Source organism: Crocuta crocuta, unplaced genomic scaffold, assembly GCF_008692635.1.
Source record: "Crocuta crocuta isolate KB4526 unplaced genomic scaffold, BGI_CrCroc_1.0 scaffold1307, whole genome shotgun sequence".
NCBI lineage: Eukaryota > Metazoa > Chordata > Mammalia > Carnivora > Hyaenidae > Crocuta > Crocuta crocuta.
This window is the reverse complement of record NW_027533394.1, coordinates 103,188-125,282: the sequence shown is the minus strand read 5'-3', so window position 1 is coordinate 125,282 and position 22,095 is coordinate 103,188. Positions and strand designations below refer to the sequence as shown.

Sequence of the window (22,095 nt, the reverse complement as noted above, 5' to 3'; positions counted from 1 at the left end):
GCCTTAGATAGCAGGCTTGATTCATTTCCTTTTTTTCTCCCAGCCGGAACCCACAGAAGAAGACATTGAAAAGAATCCGGAACTGAAGAAGCTACAGATCTATGGGGCAGGCCCCAAGATGATGGGCCTGGGCCTCATGGCCAAGGATAAGACTCTGCGGAAGAAAGGTAAGGCCTGACAGGCTGGGACAGTGTAAAGGATGGTGGCCTCACCTGGGGAGAGGAGGCGGGGCCCTGACTGTTTTAGACCTGTACTTTAGAGCCACTCTTCCCTCTCCCAGATAAGGAAGGGCCTGAGTGTCCCCCCACCGTAGTGGTGAAGGAGGAGTCAGGCGGGGATATGAAGGTGGAGTCAACCTCACCTAAGACCTTCCTGGAGAGCAAGGAGGAGCTGAGTCACAGCCCAGAGCCCTGCACCAAGATGACCATGAGACTGCGGAGGAACCACAGCAATGCCCAGTTTGTAAGGACCCAGCCCTGACTTCTTAATGCTCTGCTTCTCATCCCTTCAACGAGCATTTTCCCAGCATGGCTCTGGACCAGGTTGCGTTAAGCAGAAAAGTGGGCCTGGTGGGCCCTACCTTCAGGTAGCTCACTTAATTGGGGAAACAAGGCCAACTCACATGGAACAGAGGACAAGAAAGGGTGATCAAGTGCTGTCAACATGAAGTGCTGGAAGGGCCCAAAGAAGGAGACTCCCTCTCCATTGCTTCAGGATAAAGGCTAAGCTCCTCATTACCATGCATGATCCAGTCCCTGCTGACCTCTAGCCTCATTCCCCAGCACTGCCCACCTCACTCCTCTGCTATAGCCACACTGAACTACTTGTAGGTATGTTCGTTTTTTCCCCAAAGACGCGCCATGCTCTTTCTTTCCCCTGTCCCTTTGCACATGCTATTTCTTCTGCCTGGAAGAGTTTTCCCCTGTGCTCTGCCCCATTGCCAGACTTCAGTTTGCCTTCAGGTTTCGGTCAGTTTCAAATGTCATTGTCAAGTGTCCCTTTTCAGTGAAGTCCTTCCTCAAGGCTGTTCTCTTTATCTCTAGCTGATTTGAGGGCTCCCTTCTCTAGGTTCCCATAGTACCCTTTATGGGCCTATGTTGGCAGTTGCCATATTGCCCTCTAATTTTTATGAATATTTGTCTTTGGAGTACTGTATGCCTTTAGAAGGCAGATGCCATGTCTTATTCATTGCTGTACTTCAGATTACAGCACAGTGTTGAACACATAAGTGCTCAGTGTTTATTGAATGAATAAAAATGGGAGATTCACAACTGAATGGTAAAGACTCTGCTCTCACTTCTACCAGTTTATTTGGGGAGATGGTATGTGCATACAGTTAAACTCCAGAACTAGCATGACTAGCCTGTCACAGGGCTATGAATAATCTAGCCAACAAGCACGGTGGGTTTCTAATGGAGAGTTCTGTGGACTAGGGTACTGTCTGGAGGACAGTTTGAAGGCTGGACAGGGCTTAGATTGATGAACTGTTGCTTCCTTTCCCTGGCAGATCGAGTCCTATGTTTGCCGGATGTGTTCCCGAGGGGATGAGGATGACAAGCTTCTGCTGTGTGATGGCTGTGATGACAACTACCACATCTTCTGCCTGCTGCCTCCTCTGCCTGAGATTCCCAAGGGTGTCTGGCGGTGCCCAAAGTGTGTCATGGCGGTAAGGCCTTCCCAGCCCCAGTTCATGTCTGTCTCATAGGGTATTCTTGCCTTCCTTCATTTGGCCTTCTTGAGAACAGCCTTCTAATTTAGCCACAGTTTAATATTTTGGGTTCCAGGGTGGGGCTAGGCTGGGCAGTTTTAGGAAAAAGGAGAGGAGGAGACCTAGCCTTTGCTTACGTCCTCTGGGAGCTCCCAGACTACCTGGGGCAGTGAAAGTCATGATGGGACATACGGTATGCCGATGTATAGTCAAATGCTAAATTATGTGTTAGAAAGTCTGAAGTTGTAGAAGTTCAGAGGAGAGGAAGATGACTAAGGGTAGTAATTAGGGAAGGTGTCAGGAATGAGATTTGGAGAACAGGAATATGAAGAAAAAGTTGTTCTTTTGATTTCCAAGTTTTTTATTCTTTGTTTTTTTTAGAAAGCTTGGAAAATAGACAAATTACCTATCATCTCACCACCTAGAGACAACCATTGTTAATAGTCTGGTATATTTTCTTCTCATCTTTTTGTTGTTGCTTATATAGAACTATCTTTAATGAGTTGGGGCTCTTACTGTATATTTTCATTTGCTACTTAATAGTCATTTTTCTATGTTACTAAATTTATTCATGGGTATGATTTATTTTTTCTTTTGGGGGGGTTCATCATATGAATTTAATACTTAGTTTTCCTTTTGTTTTGGTAATTTGATTGGTTTGCAGTGATATAGGCTTTAATTAGAAGAGATGGACAGGCTTTATAAACCTGGGAATGGGAGGCATGCTAGAGCAAGAGTATTTGTGGCGAATATACCTAATACGAGAGGAGCAGTAAGGAGAGCCTGTGAAGTAGCATTGAGGGCTGAGAGGTCTGCTGTGTCTACTAGATCTGTTTCATGAGCTTCCTACCTTCATCCAAATTCTGGGCACTCCTCTGCATTTCTCTGTGGGTTTCTGGAGAGCAGATATGGATGGTCTCTTGTCTTATCTTAGGGACTCAGCTGTGGTCATAGAGACTAGGTGTGCATGTGCACACACACAGCTGAGGAAAGAGACCAGTATAGTGCATAATGGCCTTGGTGTAGTGGTGGAGATTCCTTCAGCGAGGAGTTTGGACACCAGCAATATCATAGACAATGAAGGCTGTCAACTCTGCTTGGCTCTCTTTAAGTGGTTGTGGGCTAGTAGACCAGATTGACATTGATTTTTCAAACATGAGTGAGTCTAACTCTGGGGTACATAACAGCTCTCGTCTAAAACCATGATCATAGGTATAAAGTGAGGTAGACTCAATATCCTGTCTTCTGAAACAGTCTAAAGAACAGGAGTAGTGTAGGGTTTGACAGCGTAGAAGCTGGTGCCTTTGTTTTCCATCCTCTGAGCTACTAGAATATTCAGTGCCATTTTCTCAGGCTTGTAGTTCCAGGCTGGGCATTAAAAAAGCTTCCTTACGCACCCTGTTTAAACTCCTATTTTAGCTCAGGAGTTAAAAATGGCAGAAGAACATAGGATAGCATATTAAGTCTGAGCTCATGGTTTAGGGAGTAAAGTCCTAAAGAAGAGAAGAGCAAAAGCATGGCGGCAGTGCATGTGGGGAATGAAAAGACTAAGCTGAGTTGCTAGGAGAAAAAGGTGGAGCTATAAAGTGAGGCCTGCCTCAGGGGCCTTGAGTGCAGATGTAGGGCTTTTCTTGTTCCCTGCTCCTACCCCATATTCCAGCTCCGCTTTTGAGGATTCTCCACCCCTGCGCCCTTTGCCGTGGTGACATGTTCTCCTTTGGGTTTCAGGAGTGTAAGCGCCCCCCTGAAGCCTTTGGCTTTGAGCAGGCTACCCGGGAATACACTCTGCAGAGCTTTGGCGAGATGGCTGACTCCTTTAAAGCTGATTACTTCAACATGCCTGTGCACGTAGGTGATGGAAGGCTGGGGTAGTGTCAGGGCTAGGGTCGTAGGTGTTGGTGCCTGGTGGTCTTAGCTCTCCTGGGTCACTGGGGCCACGGTCATCTGCTACCCCTGTTCCCCAGATGGTGCCCACAGAACTCGTGGAGAAGGAATTCTGGCGGTTGGTGAACAGCATTGAGGAAGATGTGACTGTGGAGTATGGGGCTGACATCCATTCCAAAGAATTTGGCAGCGGTTTCCCTGTCAGTGACAGTAAGCGGCACCTAACCCCTGAGGAGGAGGTGAGTAAGTGATTCATGGCTATATGTCAGCTGTGTGAGCTTTGGCAGGTCACTTAGTATCTTTTGGGTGGGGATCATTATGCCTGCTTCACAAGTTGCTGTGAGATTTAGATAAGATGGTACATGTAAAAATCACAACCTAGTCTCTGGCATGGAATCTCTAGCCATGAGATTGGCTACTTTGTAGAATGGGGATAGTATCTACCTTACAAATTTGTAATAAGAATTAAATGAGAAGGTGTATGAAATACTTGGCAGGCTGCCTGGCTCATTCATAAGAAGTGGTCAGGGACTAAGACTGTATATGCAGGAAAACATGAGGGCCCAGACCTCCCTCAAGAGAGGGGTATGTTTTGGTCCAAAGTGGGGGTTTTTAACTTGCAGGTATTTTGGTGGGTGAGTATGTCTGTAAAACGCACTAAAATCGAAGTGAATTAAAATTTTGTGTACATGCATTTGGTGGGGGGTGGGTGGGAGGTGGAGAACATCTATAATATTTCTTAGATGTGTCAAAAAGGTCCGTGACCTCAAAATTAAGGTTCCCTGGGCTAAAGATCTCAGCTCCTTAGTATAACCCTCATCCTCTATCCACAAATACCCAACCTGACAGGAATATGCTACCAGTGGTTGGAACCTGAATGTGATGCCAGTGTTGGAGCAGTCCGTACTGTGCCACATCAATGCGGATATTTCCGGCATGAAGGTGCCCTGGCTCTATGTGGGCATGGTCTTTTCAGCCTTTTGCTGGCATATTGAGGATCACTGGAGTTACTCCATTAACTACCTCCACTGGTGAGCGGGGGCCCTGGGAAACTGGGGCGGCAGAGTAAGCTCCCTCAGGACCATGTGTGTGACCACTCTATATGTCCCCTTTCCACGTGGCCAGGGGTGAGCCGAAGACCTGGTATGGGGTACCCTCACTTGCAGCAGAACATTTGGAAGAGGTGATGAAGAAGCTGACACCTGAGCTGTTTGATAGCCAGCCTGACCTCCTGCACCAACTTGTCACCCTCATGAATCCCAACACCCTCATGTCCCATGGTGTGCCGGTGAGTGCTCAGGAAACAAGGACAAGGGGTAGGAATGATGTAGTGGTGTCCTTTGTGGTGGCGGTTGTCTTCTGGAATCTACCCCTGGCTCTTTCTCATTCCTCTTCTATCTTTATTTGACAACTCTAATAGAGACACCACATAGTAATGGTTAGATACACAGTGTGATGGTGAGTGCTCTGGGCTGTGTGTTTGAGGGCAACACCTCAGGATGGCTTCTTTTCACGTCTGTATGATAGCCACTGGGAGAGGGAAATGGCAGAAGGACAGAGCAAGACACACGTCATTTCCATTCATCTCCTGTTAGTCACAGCTTAGATGCATGGCCACATCTAGTTGCAAGGAAAACTGGAAAATGTGGTTCTTACTCTGGATGGTCATGTACCAGTTAAAAATTCATGTTGTTGTGAAAGAGGGTGAGAATGAATATTGGGAGGCAACTAGCAATCTCTGACATGTTCCATAGAGTAGCCCTTCTGGGAGCAATGGGTAGGTCTTTTTACTTATTTAGCAGGTCAGAAGTTCTTTGGTAGTAGTTGTTTTACAATATATAAATGTATCAGGTCAACATGTTGTACACCTTAAACTTCTACATTATTATATGTCTCAGTAAAGCTGGAGGGGAAGTAACCTCTAAAAATAAGTGCCAATGCCAACATTTAAAATAAAGTTGAACTCAGAGTCCTAGACTGAACCTATCCTCCTCCTCTGTGGACTTCGTTCCCACTCTATAAAATGTTTTGCCTGGTATACAATCTGGCTTGCCTGTAAGGGACTTTCTAGCATTAGCATCAGCCAGTTTTCTGGTGTGGATCTTAAAACAGCCTGATCAACAGTCCTGTAGGATCAGTAATCAGTATATCGTCCACCTGGGCTTTGAGTCTTATTCTGTGCTACTCCTCCTTCCCACTCCCTTCAACTCCCCGTGCCCCCCTCCCCACCCCTTGGCTGCCCTGCCACTTGGTCTAATCCATGGGATGTGGTAAGCAATCCGTACATATTGAGTTAATGTCTCCTTGATCCCTGAGCACCTGTATAGTAGGGCTTTGGACTAGGTCAGTGGTTCTCACCCACATTTTTTCTTGCCTTCACCTTGTTTTGATATACTATATACCCTGTAGTATTTTTTATTAGCTACTTTAGTGATACTTAACCAAGCCTTGAGGGATCTAGGGAATTAGTGGAAGTGTATCCTACAACAGTTCAGGCAACCTTTTTCCACTTGAGGTGGGGGGGGGGAGGTGCAAGGGGTTGGCAGGTATCATTTTCTTTTACTGCCTCACCCTGTTTAAGAATTACTGGACTCAGGGGCACCTGGGTGGCTCAGTCAGTTGAGCGTCTGACTTTGGCTCAGGTCATGATCTCGCAGTTCGTGGGTTCGAGCCCTGCGTTGGGCTCTGTGCTGACTGCCAGCTCAGAGCCTGGAGCCTGCTTCAGATTCTGTCTCCCTTTCTCTCTGACCCTCCCCTGCTCACGCTGTCTCTCTCTCTCTCAGAAATAAATAAAAAACATTAAAAGAAAATTTAAAAAAAGAATTACTGGGCTCTCGAGAGGTGGAGATGATCAAGGGCCCTTCCAGTTCAGCTCTTCATAAGTAGACATTGTATCTGACTTCCTCACACTGCTTTCTTTCTGACCTATAGTACAGCATTCTTCCATTGCCTACAGGGCAATGTCCAGGAAAATTATAGGAGTAGAAGAGGATTATCCTTAAAGATTTAGACAGCTAAGATATACACACACAGACGACGCGTCTGTGTATGTAACTGTTTAATTCTTATCTCTTTTTAAGAAAAATCTATTGCAGATTTTTAAATATGTGCTCTTTGCTTCCAGCTCCACAGCATTTGTCCTGCTCATGGTGCACCAGCTTCCCTGGCCAGCTGTTGCTTCACCCACCCCTACCCCCACCCTGCCCCTCCTATAGGTGGTTCCCAGCATCTCCAGGCTCTTTGGACTTGGCAGTATCCCTTCAATCCAAGGCATCTGATTTTCATATTCTCATACTGGCAGGCTGCAGTTTAGCCAGCTGAAGCTCCTCTAGGAGCTATCTTTAGCCTACCCCCTCCCCCCTTCCCCTTTGGCAGATGAAGGCCATTTCTTTTTATAGCTATAGAGTGTAAGTATTATTTTTATTATAAAAGAATCCTGTGCCCTTTCCAGAAAATGGAAATATAGTGATCATCCTTATTTTCTCTACATTTTATGTTTCCCATCTGTTATTTTTCTACGAAAATTTTGATATAACAGTCAGTGTATGAGTTTTATAATCTCTTTAAGTTTAATGATCTNGATCTAGAACGGCACTGTCCAGTTTGGTAGCCACTAGCCACATGGGGCTGCTGAGCACTTGAAACATGACTAATCCCATCCAAAATGTGCTAAAAGTATAAAACACATGTTGGATGTCAAGACTTAGTATGAAAATATCTCACGGATATTTTTGTATACCACTTACACATTGATTGAAATGTTAATATTGTGGATTTATTAAATAGATTATGCTGAAGTTAATTTCACTTGTTTCTTTTTACTTTTTTAATGTGGCTACTAGGGAATTTAAAAGTACATAAGTGGCTGGCATTATATTTCTGTTGGATAGTGCTGGGCTAGAATGTTGCTTCCTTATTGTGAACTGCTTATAACCATCTTTTTAAACAAAATTTTTTTTTGCAGTATAATTCACATACCTTATTCATTCATTCACCCATTTTAAGTGTACACAATTCAGTGAATGTACACAGTTGTGTTGCCATCACCATAATCCAGTTTTAGAACATTTGTCACCCCAAAAAGATCCCTCCTGCCCTTTTGCACTCACTCTCCATTCCAACCCCTAGTCCCAGGCAACCACTAATCTACCTTCTGTCACTAGAGATTTGCCTTTTTTAGACAGTTCTTATAAATGGAATAATATGTGGTCTTTTGCATCAGGCTTCCTTCACTTAGCATAATGTTTTCGAGGTTCATCCGTGTTGTAGCATGTGTCAGAACTTCATTCCTATTTCTGGTAGAATAATATTTCATTGTATTGACATACCACATTTCGTTAATCCATTCATCACTTGTTGGATTTTTGGGTCATTTTTAACAGCTGCAGAATGTGAGGAGAGCCTGTTAAAATAACTACATAGGAAATGTTAAAGTGACATTGCCAGAGTGAGGGTGCAGGTTGAGATGAAAAGTCAGGAGTGTTAAGTTCTGTTTTTGGCTCTGCTACTTGAAGCTTCTCTGGGACTCAGTTTTCACATCTCTAAATTAAGGCTGGGTCTAGGTCATTCAGCAGATATTACTACTAGAACTCCCTGTGTGTATAAGGCCTCTGGCCAGCACCTTGAAGAAAAATAAACCAGTCCCTTCCTTCCAGTATGTGCAGTTGAGTGGAGAACAGAGGTAAGTAAACAAGTGGAATAAATGTTAGAGGTGCTTCAGAAGAACAACAGGAATTGAGGAAGAGAGGGTCAGGAAAGCATTTGTAGAAGGGGTGATCCTTGAAGGAAGTGTAAGAGTTTGCCTGTCAGAGCCATGGCTTCAATCATGTGGACATGGGGTTTCAAGTAAGGGGTTCTCAGCAGGGGCATTGCTGGTCAGATTTGCATTTTTTTTGGAAGATCTTGTGATTGGTAATGGGGGCCAGTGCAATAATCTATGCAAGAAATGCTGTTGCATCTTTGAAAAGAAAATGTATTGGAGGTGGGAGCTGATGGATGACCTGGATAAATGTTTTCATGAATGGGAAGATTCAGTGCCATGAGGACGTTAATTCTCCACATTAATTTAGAATTCTAGCAGATTGTTTTGAAGGGTATAAACATTTTAGGCTCTTGATATATGTTAGCAATTTTATACACACACACACACACACACACACACACGTATATAATCCNGGCTGTGTGTTTTTCAGCATTGAATATTCATCTTAATATTCATCTCAAGAAACTTTATGAGACTTCTCCTAAAGATGGCAAACTAACACATGGCTGCTTTCTTTTCTTTTTGTTTTGTTTTATTTCTTCTTCTTTTTTTAATTTTTTTTAAATTTTTTANCGTCGTCTTGATCCATTCGTCCGTTGATGGACACTTAGGCTCTTTCCACGTTTTGGCTGTTGTTGAGAGTGCTGCTATGAACATTGGGGTACAACACATGGCTGCTTTCATTCCTTGCTGAGACTCCACTAAAATGGCACAATGGGCTTTTTTTCTTAAGGTAAAAAATTATTAAAATGGGGAAAAGAGATCAAAATTCTTAAAACTAGAAAATGGATAAGAAAACTGAAACTTAAGCCAGTGTTGAAACATCTCAGAACCAACCAACCTCACATGTAGCTCAGAATCCCCCAAAGGTTCAGTAGTCAGTGGTACCAGGCATTCTGGGAGAAAAGATGAATGGGGTAAAAATAAGGATTGGTTCACGTCTATAAGATGTGAGATTCCCTGCCACGCTGGGCAGCTGGAAATGTGACCCTTCCTTACTTTTGAAGAGGTTAAAATAAAAGATCTCTGGACTGAGGTCTTCTAGGTATAGTTGAAGATGGAGGTAAAGTGAAAATAGTAGGATTCATCGTTGTATGAATGATGGATGCTGAGGTTTCCAGTCTTCCTCCACTGGGCTCTTAGAACTGGCAGCCAGATCTTTTTCCTTCAGGCAGAAGAAAAAGAAAAAAAAGTTTTCTCTGGAGAATCTGAGTGGCCTGAAAAGAAAGACCTAGAGTTTCCCAAACTAAATGGCTCAGTCACATCCCCTGCATTGACAGTTGACAGACTTCACCTATATACTCAGAACTTCCATTCAGCTTTTCCATTTTTTACTCTTAAAAAAATAGACACAGATTAACAGACAACTGAGGAAGCCCTAGAAAACAGAACCAAACAACAACAGAAAAAGCAACCTGTATAAATAGAGGTTAGACAGGGAGAGAAGTAAACTTCAAAAAGAAAAGGGACGGGGCGCCTGGGTGGCTTGGTTGGGCATCTGACTTCAGCTCAGGTCATGATCTTGTGGTTCATAGGTTCAAGCCCCACGTGGGGTTCTGTGCTGAGAGCTCAGAGCCTGGAGCCTATTTCAGATTCTGTCTCCCTCTCTGCCCCTCCTCTGCTTATGCTCCGTCTCTTTCTCTCTCTCAAACATTAAAAAAAACTTAATAAAAAAACAAAAGGGAAAGAAACCTCCCTCATTAAGATTGTCAGAGGNTGTCAGAGGTGAAAATATATTGCAAACTGAAATAAGAATGAGATCTTTAAAAAGAAAATCCTAAGAACAAAAAAGAGCTCTTGGAAATTAAAATTGTGATCACAAAAGTGGAAGAAAAAAATTTAGATAAATGGTTAAGGAAATCTCCCAAAAATAGAATAAACAGTAAAGATGAGAAATGGTAACAGAAGTTGAGAAAAGGTAGAGAATTTGTTCAGGAGGTTGTGTATTCAAATAATGAGTTCTGAAAAGAGAAGAGATGAGAACAAATCATTAATGAAATCCTTTAAGAAAATTTCCCTGAACCAAAAGACTGAGCTTTCGGGATTGAAAGGCCTACCCAGTACATGAATGAAAATAGATCTATACCAAGTATATCTGGTGAATTTTTATATCAAACACTTGGATCAGAAAAAATCCGACAAGCTCCCTAAAAGAAAAAAGAGGTTTAATTGAAAGCATTAGAAATCAGATGGCTTCAGACTTTTCTAAAGCAAACTAGCATCTAGAAGACTAGTGCATTTGAAATTAATTTCAACTTAGAATTCTATATGATGAAATTATCAAGTATTAGAAACATTTTTCAAAAAAAACATTCTTCCCACCATTTCATAGGTAGCTATTGGAGGATGTGCTCAAGTATAGCAAAAGAATACAAGAAAGAGGAAGACCTGGGATGTAGGAAACAGGAGATTGTCATGGCAGAATGAAGACCCAGGGAGTATAGTGTAGGTGGTTCAGGTTGGCACAGATCATTAAGGGTTTGCTACAGAAAGGTGAAAACTGATAGGCGAGATGAGGGTTGGACACTTGTCTAAAAGGTTGGGATTGAATTACTAATACATGCATGCACAGAACACTAGGCACACTGAGAAATAATAGGCTGTTTTCAGTATAGTCTAGAGGCATGTTATGTAGGGTTGTTAAGATGAATGCCAAAATAATAAGAGGTAAAAGTGATTGGCTCTGGGGAGTGGAGAAAGGCAGGGCCTGCTGATTTTATTTTAAGTTTGTTTATTTATTTTGAGGGGGAGGGGCCGAGACAGAATCCCAAGCAGGTTCCACACTGTCAGCACAGAGCCCAATGCGGGGCTGGAACCCACGAACCATGAGATCATGACCTGAGCTGAAATGAAGAGTCAGACGCTTAACTGACTAAGCCACCCAGGTGCCCCCAGACCTGCTGATTTTAAAACAAATCTTGTAGAACACATGGTTCTGGGAACTGCATATGTGACTGATAAAAATAATTATTGATGAAAAAGGGTTGGCCAGCTTAATGAAAAGTAAGATTTTAAATGTTTATAAAAATTACTAGGAAAGTTGAAATACTCTGGTATGTACGTTTCCTACTTTTGACTCCAATCTTCCTGTTGGTTGCCAACATAAATCACAACTTTGAGAGCAGAGGCCAGTGGTCAGTCCTTTTAGAATTGGATCTGGGACCCTGTTGTCATACTGTTCTCTCAGGCTCTTTGTCTCCTTAAGGACCCTGCACTTAAATCAGGTTTCCTGGCCTTTTTCTTCCTCAGGTTGTCCGCACAAACCAGTGTGCAGGAGAATTCGTCATTACCTTCCCTCGTGCTTACCACAGTGGTTTCAACCAAGGCTACAACTTTGCGGAGGCTGTCAACTTTTGCACTGCTGACTGGGTGAGTCTGGATTGTGGTGGGCTGTCAGGGAGAAGCAGGAGGGATGTGAGGAAGCTGAGGCACCACAGCCTTCAGACTTGGCCACACTCAGTCATGAATCTGTCCACAGTTGCCAGCTGGGCGCCAGTGCATTGAGCACTACCGCCGGCTCCGAAGATACTGCGTCTTCTCCCATGAGGAGCTCATCTGTAAGATGGCTGCCTGCCCAGAGAAGCTGGACCTGAACCTGGCCGCAGCTGTGCATAAGGAGATGTTCATCATGGTGCAGGAGGAACGGCGTCTACGAAAGGCCCTGCTTGAGAAGGTAGGGTGGAGGGGAGAGTGCCCTGAATTAGGCACCCTAACCCGGCAGAATTGAGGGAAGAAAGAAGTAGATGTAGCTTCTAGTCTTTGGGTGTAGGAAAAAGAACGAGATGCTTCTGGATTGGAAATCCCTTTCTGTTCTCTGCTCTGCCATTTATCAACGACTGTGAGCAAGTTAATTTACTTTGCAGAGTCAGTATCCGTCTCTGAAAAATGGGGATTATAACATTTATCTTTTTGGATAGTTGAGTAGATTAAAGATTATGTTAAGTAACTGACTCACAGCAGGTCCTGATGTCACTGCTGTTTGTCATTATTTAAATAACCCAACAGGACAGCCCAGCATATGAAACCCCACTGCTGATTAGCTGGGTGACCTCTTCAGGTTGCTTAACCTCTCACAGTCTCACTTCCCTACTCTGTAAAATGGGAATAAATACCACACTTGCAAGGGAGCTGTAAAGCTTGAGTAAGGTGATTTATGTCAAAGCATCTATCTATTATTAAACTTGCTACGTAGCAGCTACTAATTGTTGGTAATAGTAATACATGAACAAAATTACTGAAATATGGAACATTTCGTAGGAAATGCCATTTTATTGTATTCAGATGGTTCAGTAGCCCAAACTAGGGTGACACTACCAAATACAAGGCAGTCCTCCTTTAATAGATTTCTCATAAGGCCGTGGTCAGCTGTGTTCGTAGACCAGTGGGACTGGTACTCACGTAGCTCAGTTGCCTTCTTAAAGCTCCACACTTGCCCAGCTAGGGAACTGACTTAGTGAGAGTCCTGCATAGTATTACAAGGGAATGCTGGTCCTGTGGGATCTCTTGCTGCCCATTTAGGGTAATCCTTTCTTACTTTAAAGCTCATTTATAACTTGTCTCTGAGCATGGGCTGTAAGGAGAATTGTAGCTGTGGTGATATTGGAAGTCTGTGGTGTTAGTTGGTAAGCCCCTGGGCTTTCCCAGGCATCATTTTCTCTCTCTGTTCAGTGCTTTTATTAAATGATGACCTTGAGGTCTTACCAGACTACCAGAAGGAGCCACAGCAAGGTGGGAAGACAAGATGTTCTCATCCTGACCCTGAGAATTCATTACACTTGGCCTGTACCATAGAGAAGGGTTCCGGATGCCCTAGTCTTAAAAGTCTGTAAAAGACTGTGTATATGTTTGAACACTTTTATGGGGAGAGGGCTCGTACCTTGCATCCAATTCTCAGAGGAGGCTAGGTTCCAGAAATACCTAGGGGCTTCGTCCTTAGAGCATTCTCTGGCTTTACAGTCAAAATAGACTATAGTCAGATTGTTACTTTGGGTGGGTTACAGATCCTCTCTCTGAGACATAGTTTCCTCCTTAGTAAAATGGGACAGGCCTATAAAAATAGGTATCCTTTATCTGAAAATTAGAGTTAATAATAGTAAATATTTGTTGAGCACTTTCTCTTTTTTCTTTTTCTACGGTCACCATGCTGTACATTAGATCCCCCAGACCTGATCGACTTTTGACTGGAAGTGTGTGCTCTTGACCAACTATTCCCATTTTCCCTACTCCCCAGCCTTTACAAACCACTATTCTACTCTGTGTCTATGAGTTTGGCATTTTTAGATTCCACACATAAAGCGATATTCTGTTATATTTGCCTTTCTTTGTCTGACGTAATTGACTTAGTATAATGCTCTTAAGGCTCATTCATATTCTTACAAATGGCAGGATTTCCTTCTTTCTCATGGCTGGGTAATATTACATTGTATGTATATACCACATCTTCCTGATCTGTTCAGCCACTGATAGACTCAGGTTGTTTCCATATCTTGGCTATTGTGAATAATGGTGCAGTGATCATGGGAGTGCAGATATCTCTTTGAGATTCTGATTTCATTTCCTTTGGTTATATATCCAGGAGTGAGATTGCTAGATCTTAGGGTAGTTCTATTTTTAATTTTTTAAGGAACCTCCATACTGTTTTCTAAGTAGCTGAGTCAATTTACATTCTCACTAAAAGTGTGCAAGGGTTCCCTCTTTTCCATATCCATGCCAACACTTATTATCTCTTTTGGTAATAGCCATTCTGACAGGTGTAAGGTGATACCACATTGTGGTTTTGATTTGCACTTCCCAGATGGTCGTCCTGTTGAGCATATATTCATGTACCTCTTGGCCATTTGTATCTCTTTGGAAAAGTGTTCAGGTTCTCTGCCCACCCCCCCTTTTTTTTAATCACATTGTTTGTGAGGTTTTTTGCTATTGTGTTGGAGGAGTTCTTATATGTTTTGGATATTAACTCTTTATCAGATAGTTTACAAATCCTTTATCCCATTCCATACATTGCCTTTTCATTTTGTTGATGATTTCTTCTGCTGTGCAGATGCTTTTATAGTAGTCCCACTTATTTATTTTTGCTTTTGTTGCTTGTGCTTAGGTGTCTTATCCAAGAAGTCATTGCCAAGACCAATGTCAAGGAGCTTTATCACTGTTTTCTTTTAGGAGTTTTACGGTGTTAGGCGTTAAATGTTTAAGTCTTGTATCAATTTCAAGTTAATTTTCGTGAGTGGTACAAGGGTCCAAATTCATTCTTCTGCATGTGGTTACTCAGTTTTCTCACTGTCCTTTATTGAAGAGACTACCTTTTCTCTATTGAGTATTCCTGGCTCTCTTATCAAATGTTAGTTGACTGTACATATATGTAAGGGTTTATTTTAGGGTTTAATTCTGTTTTGTTGGTCTGTGTGTTTATTTTTATGCAAGTATCATAATTTTTTAATTACTATAGCTTTGTAATACAGTTTGAAATCAGGAAGTATGATGCGTCCAGTTTTGTTCTTCTTTCTCAAGATTGTTTTGGCTATTAGGGGTCTCTTGTGGTTCTGCTTCTTCAAAGTGTTAAGATACTTTTCTAAGTCCTTAGTCACTGCACCTTTGTTAATCTTCATAATAACACAATGAGGATGGTGCTGTTGTCCCCATTTTATAAGACAGTGAAACAGAAACCCAGAGAGGTTTAAGTAATGTACTCAAGATCACACAACTAATAAGTGGTAGAGCGAGATTTGTAATGTACAGTGGACTCATATCTTATGCAGAGTTTAGGTGTTAGAGTCAATATAGAACAATAATTGTTAGTCCAGGGGCGCCTGGGTGGCTTAGTNAAAATCCCTAAAATTGCCCATAAGGCACATCATTGTGTTGTCTTTCGGTTACTTCAGCCTAGCTGGCTCTTCCTCCATTTTTGGAACAGATTGCTTTTTTTTCATCTGAGTGACAGATGAAGTCATTGGCATAGGCTTGGAAGCCATGTTGTTCAAAAAAAAATTGTATCTTTAAACACTGGACACAAGCATGGAATCTTATTTCTGTGAATTATATGTGTGCATGTAGCACGTCCTTCCTGCTAAGCTGCCAGGATGGTGCCTGGAGCACTGGGTGCTGAGTGACTGGGAGCCAACATCATTTCCCTTGCACACAGCCATTCTTTCGGCTGCTCCCGCATGTTGCCACCTCTCTGGTGTCTTGATCCACCACTTTCCTCACCTCCTCTTACCCATAATGGCCCTTTCTGCTGCTCTGAATATTACCCGATTTTTCTTCCTCTCCGCCCACACTGATCTTGCCCTGGTTCATCTGATTCCCCTAGTTTTGAGAGTTTGAACTTCACAGAGGCAGTATGTTCTGAGGAGTTTACTCTCCACAGCTCTCAGCACAGATTGTGGAGTCTAGCTTGAGGCTCGGTTGTGGCAGCCATGGGGGTATTTCTGCAGCCCTGTTCTGGTTCTATATGATGTGTGTGGGTTGAATTGCCCCCAGGGCATCACGGAAGCTGAGCGAGAGGCTTTTGAGCTACTCCCAGATGACGAGCGTCAGTGCATCAAGTGCAAGACCACATGCTTCCTGTCAGCCCTGGCCTGCTACGACTGCCCGGACGGCCTTGTCTGCCTTTCCCACATCAATGACCTCTGCAAGTGCTCCAGTAGTCGACAGTACCTGCGGTGAGCCAGGGGCCTACTGTGAAGGAAGTGGGCTGAGGAGGGAGATGCAGAACTGGGCGAGATGTGCTTCCCTACTGTCTTCCTTCAGGTATCGATACACCTTAGATGAGCTCCCAGCTATGCTGCATAAGCTGAAGGTTCGGGCCGAGTCCTTTGACACATGGGCCAATAAAGTTCGAGTGGCCCTGGAGGTGGAGGATGGGCGGAAGCGCAGTGAGTGATGGGGGGACGGAGGGACTCCACAGGCAAGTTCTCTTCCCTTTTCTTCTGTACCTCCCCACCCCCTTCCTCTGCCTTTACTCAATACTGCCTGCTCCTTGCCGCTCTCATTCTCTCTCCAGGCCTTGAAGAGCTGAGGGCACTAGAGTCTGAGGCCCGTGAGCGGAGGTTTCCTAACAGTGAGCTGCTACAGCGACTGAAGAACTGCCTGAGTGAGGCCGAGGCCTGCGTGTCCCGGGCTCTGGGACTAGTCAGCGGCCAGGAGGCCGGGTATGGTAGTGGGGGGTGTGGGGCTCAGGTAGCCTGCTGAGGAGCCAGCACCTAGAAGGAGTGGACTCTGAGTGCCACTGGGCAGATGACAGCAGGAAGCTGATAAGCACTACAGTGCAGGGTGGCCTAAGAGGTGTTAGGAGGGCAGGGAGATCAGACAACTAGGATGGAGAAGAGTGCCTCAGTGGTAAGAAAGCTAGAAATGGTCCTTTTTATCTGTACCCAGAGATGTCAGACAGGCTGAGGGATTTTGTGGGCAGAGAGGAGCTGTAGAAGGTTTAGGGACATGGAAAGGACACAGAAGAATAAACCTGATCAGAGAGTTCACAGTGGAGGATGGGCTAAAAAGTTTAGCTTCTGTTACTGTCATTTAATTTCTCAGCTCCCCCCTCCCCAAACATATCCTATATTCCCCTCTTCCAATTCTTTGCTCTCATCATATGAATGTGCTTCTATCTTAAAACGCTCCTTTTGATCTGGATAGTTGGGGGCAGCACAGTGTGAGAAATCCAGGCGGGCAGGTGTGAGGAAAGGCATTGGGTCTGAGCACAGAGATGGAGGGAGGGGACTGAATTTGGACCTGAAACCCCCACATGTGAAACTCCATAGTCTCCACAGGGTGGCTGGTCTACAGATGACCCTGGCTGAGCTCCGGGCATTTCTGGACCAGATGAACAACCTGCCTTGTGCCATGCACCAGATTGGGGATGTCAAGGTGAGGAGGAGTGCACTCAGAGTGCTTATCAGGATTCAGGAGGATTGGGAGACCCGAGCAGCAGGCCACTCTTGGCTTCCTTAAAAAGTGTCAAGTGTTTAGGCAAGATGGGATGCACTTGTGAGAATAGCAGGAGATAGGAGGCAAAGGGGGTTTGAGGGCCAGGTGGCAAGGGGTAAGTATAGGATGCGGAGTCAAGGAAAGATGTCCTGGTGAAGTGGAAGAAGATAAAGGCCCAAGGATGCTTGCGGGCCTGGAAAGCTGAGTCAAGTTCAGGGAGGTAGAGGAGGGGTGGGATGAAGAGGGCAGTGGACACCAGCATGAGTGTAGGGGTTTGTGAGAAGGCCAAGCATAGCAAGTGTGTTTCGGGCAGAGGGTCTCCTGGTGCTATACATCAGAATCCTCTGGGGACTTTCACAAAGGACAGACTCTTGACCAAACTGTACTAAGACTCTCTAGGGGTGGGGCCCAGGCATCTGCCAGGAATTTTAATAAATTCCTCAATATTCTACCAGTGGTAGGAACCACTATCTTAGGGTGTGGCAAAGGAGGAGATTGCAGCCCCTGTTAGGCTCTCTTCCCAGATACTGGAGGGTAAGAAGGTAGGTAGGGAAAAGGTATTTGTCGGTGGCACCTCAAAGTGGACCCAGCTGAAGAGTTTGTTCTTCATCTGTGTCCTGGTAGGGTATTCTGGAACAGGTGGAGGCCTACCAGGCTGAGGCCCGTGAGGCCCTGGCCTCGCTGCCCTCCAGTCCTGGGCTGCTGCAGTCCCTGTTGGAGAGGGGGCAGCGGCTGGGGGTGGAGGTGCCCGAGGCCCAGCAGCTCCAGCGGCAGGTGGAACAGGCACGATGGCTGGATGAGGTGAAGCGCACACTGGCCCCTTCAGCCCGGAGGGGCACCCTGGCTGTCATGCGGGGACTGTTGGTCGCGGGTGCTAGCGTAGCCCCTAGCCCTGCTGTGGACAAAGCCCGGGCTGAGCTGCAGGAGCTGCTGACCATTGCTGAACGCTGGGAGGAAAAAGCCCACCTCTGCCTGGAGGCCAGGTAGGTCCAGCCTCCTCCCCTCCCTGCTCTACCCCAACCATCAAAGTTTAGTGGAGGAGCCAAAATTAATTCCCGCAGGTGGCCTTGGGCACCAGACTCTGGCACTGGTGTATTGACTTTCTTCCCCTTTTTTTTCCCTAGCTTATCTTTTAAAACTTCATATACACATAGAGGCAGAGATAGGCTAATGGGGAAGCAGAGATGGACAGATACAGAGATATGTAGAGGCACCAGCTCCATGGGCAAGCATAAGTACTGACAGGCAGATGGATGGATGTCCATAGAAAGTCACACACAGAGCAGCCTGATGAACTGCAGTGCCAGATTAATCTTGCCAGTTGCGTAGGTAGTGTGAACAGGCTGACAGACTCACCGGCCATGTAAAGGCACAAAGGCTGTGGCAGAAGTCGGGTGGGTGCGTGAAAGTCTGGAGCAAGCAGGGACCGGCAGCCCCCTATAAGCAGAGTACTAGCAGGTAGGCCCACACGGCAGCTCCAGGAGCCCGTGCCGATATATCTGGTGGTCAGGCTGGGCTGTTGGTCAGGCAGATCACCCTAGACTAAGGCCTCTTTTTTCCCTACCTTTAGGCAGAAGCATCCACCAGCCACGCTCGAGGCTATAATCCATGAGGCAGAAAACATCCCTGTTCACCTGCCCAACATCCAGGCTCTCAAGGAGGCTCTTGCTAAGGCCCGGGCCTGGATTGCTGATGTGGACGAGATCCAAGTGAGGACCCTGTTGCCCCCTGACCCTCCACCCCAGGCCTTCAGTGCAGCCAGAAGAGCTGGCATACACTGGGTTGTGCTGGGTTGGGTAGGCCAGAGAAGTGGACATAGTACATCGAGTGGAGGCAAAATGCGTTTGGTGTGGTGAGCAGTGTGAGGAGGGATTGCGGGGTCAGCCTGAGGGCAGAGAGGTTGCAGAAAGGGTGAGAATGGTAGGGGCAGGGAGGGTGAGAGAGGCAGGCCACAAGAGGATGAATAGTCTGGCGGTCGCAGGGACTGACTGGATATCTACCAGTCGAGCCACTGGATGTAGGAGCTGCGGGAATGCTTCCCGTGGTACTATCCCTGGTTTGTTCTGCCCGAAGACTGCAAGTTCAGTCCCTCCTCCCAGCTCAGGGCTGGGCACAGTAGTACCATCAATAGATGTTGGCAGGTTGACTGGAACTTTCTCTTGTCCCTGTCCCAGAACGGTGACCACTACCCCTGCTTGGATGACTTAGAGGGCCTGGTGGCTGTGGGCCGGGACCTACCTGTGGGCTTGGAGGAGCTGAGACAGCTAGAGCTGCAGGTACTGACAGCGCACTCCTGGAGGGAGAAGGCCTCTAAGACCTTCCTCAAGAGGAACTCCTGCTACACATTGCTGGAGGTGAGTCTGGGACCCTGACCCACGCCCTTTCCTGCCTCTGGCCTAGCTGTTGGGAGATGGGTCGCATGAGGATGTGGGGGTTTGGAAGCCCTGGGAGTGGGAGTGGGAGGTAGAAGTCTAGTCATTCCTGCTCTGTCTGCCTGCCTTAGGTGCTCTGCCCGTGTGCAGACGCTGGCTCAGACAGCACCAAGCGCAGCCGGTGGATGGAGAAGGAGCTGGGGTTGTACAAATCTGACACGGAGCTGCTGGGACTGTCTGCACAGGACCTCAGGGACCCAGGCTCTGTGGTAAGGAGCTGGGGCCCTGATTGGGAGGAGAGCCTGGCGGTGATAGGTATCTGAGTGGGGCGACCAGGGCCAGACCGCTTGTTCCCGGGGCCTCACTTCTGCTGGTTTGGGAGTAGGGGGTTAATGGTGCCAGAGAAGGGAGGGGCTGGGCTGCTGACCTCCTCTCCCACTGTCCTGGGCCTGCCAGATCGTGGCCTTCAAGGAGGGGGAACAGAAGGAGAAGGAGGGTATCCTGCAGCTGCGTCGCACCAACTCCGCCAAGCCCAGTCCACTGGCCTCATCGACCACAGCTTCCTCTGCAACCTCCGTCTGTGTGTGTGGGCAGGTGCCGGCCGGGGTGGGAGCTCTGCAGTGTGACCTGTGTCAGGACTGGTTCCATGGGCGATGTGTGTCGGTACCCCGCCTCCTCAGCTCCCCAAGGCCCAGTCCCACCTCGTCCCCGCTGCTGGCCTGGTGGGAGTGGGACACCAAATTCTTGTGTCCGCTGTGCATGCGCTCACGGCGCCCGCGCCTGGAGACCATCCTGGCACTGCTGGTAGCCCTGCAGAGACTGCCTGTGCGGCTGCCTGAGGGCGAGGCCCTGCAGTGTCTCACAGAGAGGGCCATCAGCTGGCAAGGCCGTGCCAGGCAGGCTTTGGCCTCTGAGGATGTGACTGCTCTGTTGGGACGGCTGGCCGAGCTTCGCCAGCGGCTGCAGGCTGAACCCAGGCCTGAGGAACCCCCTACCTACCCTTCAGCCCCTGCCTCTGACCCTCTCAGAGAAGGCAGTGGCAAGGATATGCCCAAGGTGAGCTGCCCAACCCAGCTCTTGCTCTCAAATTCCTGCCTCCTAGCCCCTGCCCCTATTTAGTCGCCAGCCCCGTCCCTGCTCTCTGATTTCTGGCCTCTTTTGACCTGGCCTCCCTGCCCCGTCCTACATTCCGTCCGGATCCCCAGACTGCTCCGTGTGCCGCAGCCTTTGCTTTCCTCCTCCAGGAGGTGGAACGTCCCGAGTCTGGGGTTCTTGGGGAATAAGGGCCTGGTTTCACTGGCCGCTACCCATCCTTGCTCTTCTTTGCAGGTCCAGGGATTGCTGGAAAACGGAGACAGTGTGACCAGTCCTGAGAAGGTAGCCCCCGGGGAGGGCTCAGGTAAGAGAGGTAGGTCTAGGTGTAGGTAGGCTGTTGGTTGGATATCCCCAGTGACCCCTGTGGTCCTCGGCTCTGTTGTAGTGGTGGGGCTACAACCGGGAGCAGCCTCTAACGCAGCCTGTCCCCGTAACCCACCAGACCTGGAGCTGCTTTCCTCGCTGTTGCCACAGTTGACTGGCCCTGTGTTAGAGCTGCCTGAGGCAACTCGGGCCCCTCTAGAGGAGCTTATGTTAGAAGGGGACCTGCTTGAGGTGACCCTGGATGAGAACCACAGCATCTGGCAGCTATTGCAGGCTGGGCAGCCTCCAGACATGGAGCGGATCCGCACACTTCTAGAGGTAAGGAGAGGGATCATGGACAGGGCCAGGAGGTCAGGCTGAGGAGGCAGGGAGCCCAGGCCTGACCGCTGGCCCACACCTCTTTCTGCCTGTCTGATCACACAGCTGGAAAAGGCAGAGCGCCATGGGAGCCGGGCACGGGGCCGGGCGTTGGAGAGGCGGCGACGGCGGAAGGTGGATCGGGGTGGGGAGGGCGATGACCCAGCCCGAGAGGAGCTAGAGCCAAAGAGGGTACGGAGCTCAGGGCCAGAGGCTGAGGAGGCCCAGGAGGAGGAGGAGCTGGAGGAGGAGACTGGGGGTGAGGGCCCCCCCCAACCCCTGCCCACCACTGGCAGTCCCAGCACCCAGGAGAACCAGAATGGCTTGGAGCCGGTGCTAGGGGCCACTTCAGGCCCCTCTGCCCCTTTCTCTACTCTGACTCCTAGGCTGCATGTGCCCTGCCCACAGCAGCCACCTCAGCAACAGTTGTGACAGTGGCTGAGCCTAGCACAGACCCCCAACAAAGACACCCCCCCCACCTTGGTCTCAAGGATCCTCTTTCTGACCATCAAGCCTGCTTCTTGGGAGGTGGGCAAGTAGGGGGGATGGCCACCAGCCCCCCACCCCAGCCCACCCCTGAGTCCCTTGACTTTTATATTCTGACTCCAAGGAATTGTTCAGACCTCAGCTCCTGGGGGCCGGCCCCTGGAATCCCCCTCCCTGGTAACCAC

At 47.2% G+C, this 22,095-nt stretch overlaps 1 protein-coding gene across 9 annotated transcripts in view; it reads left to right on the top strand.

Moving 5' to 3' along the window:
* KDM5C (lysine demethylase 5C) overlaps positions 1-21,962 on the top strand; it is a 30,645-nt gene extending 8,683 nt beyond the window's left edge. For 2 of the 9 annotated variants that reach the window (XM_077748298.1, XM_077748296.1), the window contains exons 6-26: positions 44-167; positions 281-462; positions 1,508-1,666; positions 3,437-3,556; positions 3,673-3,831; positions 4,442-4,623; positions 4,718-4,880; positions 11,604-11,723; positions 11,833-12,027; positions 15,831-16,012; positions 16,101-16,225; positions 16,354-16,501; positions 17,111-17,216; positions 17,901-18,259; positions 18,847-18,985; positions 19,451-19,630; positions 19,780-19,917; positions 20,105-20,704; positions 20,978-21,047; positions 21,186-21,385; positions 21,491-21,962. In XM_077748298.1, the coding sequence (XP_077604424.1) occupies positions 44-167; positions 281-462; positions 1,508-1,666; positions 3,437-3,556; positions 3,673-3,831; positions 4,442-4,623; positions 4,718-4,880; positions 11,604-11,723; positions 11,833-12,027; positions 15,831-16,012; positions 16,101-16,225; positions 16,354-16,501; positions 17,111-17,216; positions 17,901-18,259; positions 18,847-18,985; positions 19,451-19,630; positions 19,780-19,917; positions 20,105-20,704; positions 20,978-21,047; positions 21,186-21,385; positions 21,491-21,856 (4,017 nt within the window). In that variant the 3' untranslated portion in view covers positions 21,857-21,962. Of the gene's footprint in view, positions 1-43; positions 168-280; positions 463-1,507; positions 1,667-3,436; positions 3,557-3,672; positions 3,832-4,441; positions 4,624-4,717; positions 4,881-11,603; positions 11,724-11,832; positions 12,028-15,830; positions 16,013-16,100; positions 16,226-16,353; positions 16,502-17,110; positions 17,217-17,900; positions 18,260-18,846; positions 18,986-19,450; positions 19,631-19,779; positions 19,918-20,104; positions 20,705-20,977; positions 21,057-21,185; positions 21,386-21,490 lie in introns of all 9 variants that reach the window. The other 7 variants (XM_077748295.1, XM_077748294.1, XM_077748299.1 and 4 more) reach the window with 6 other exon arrangements.
* The last annotated feature ends 133 nt before the right edge of the window (positions 21,963-22,095 follow it).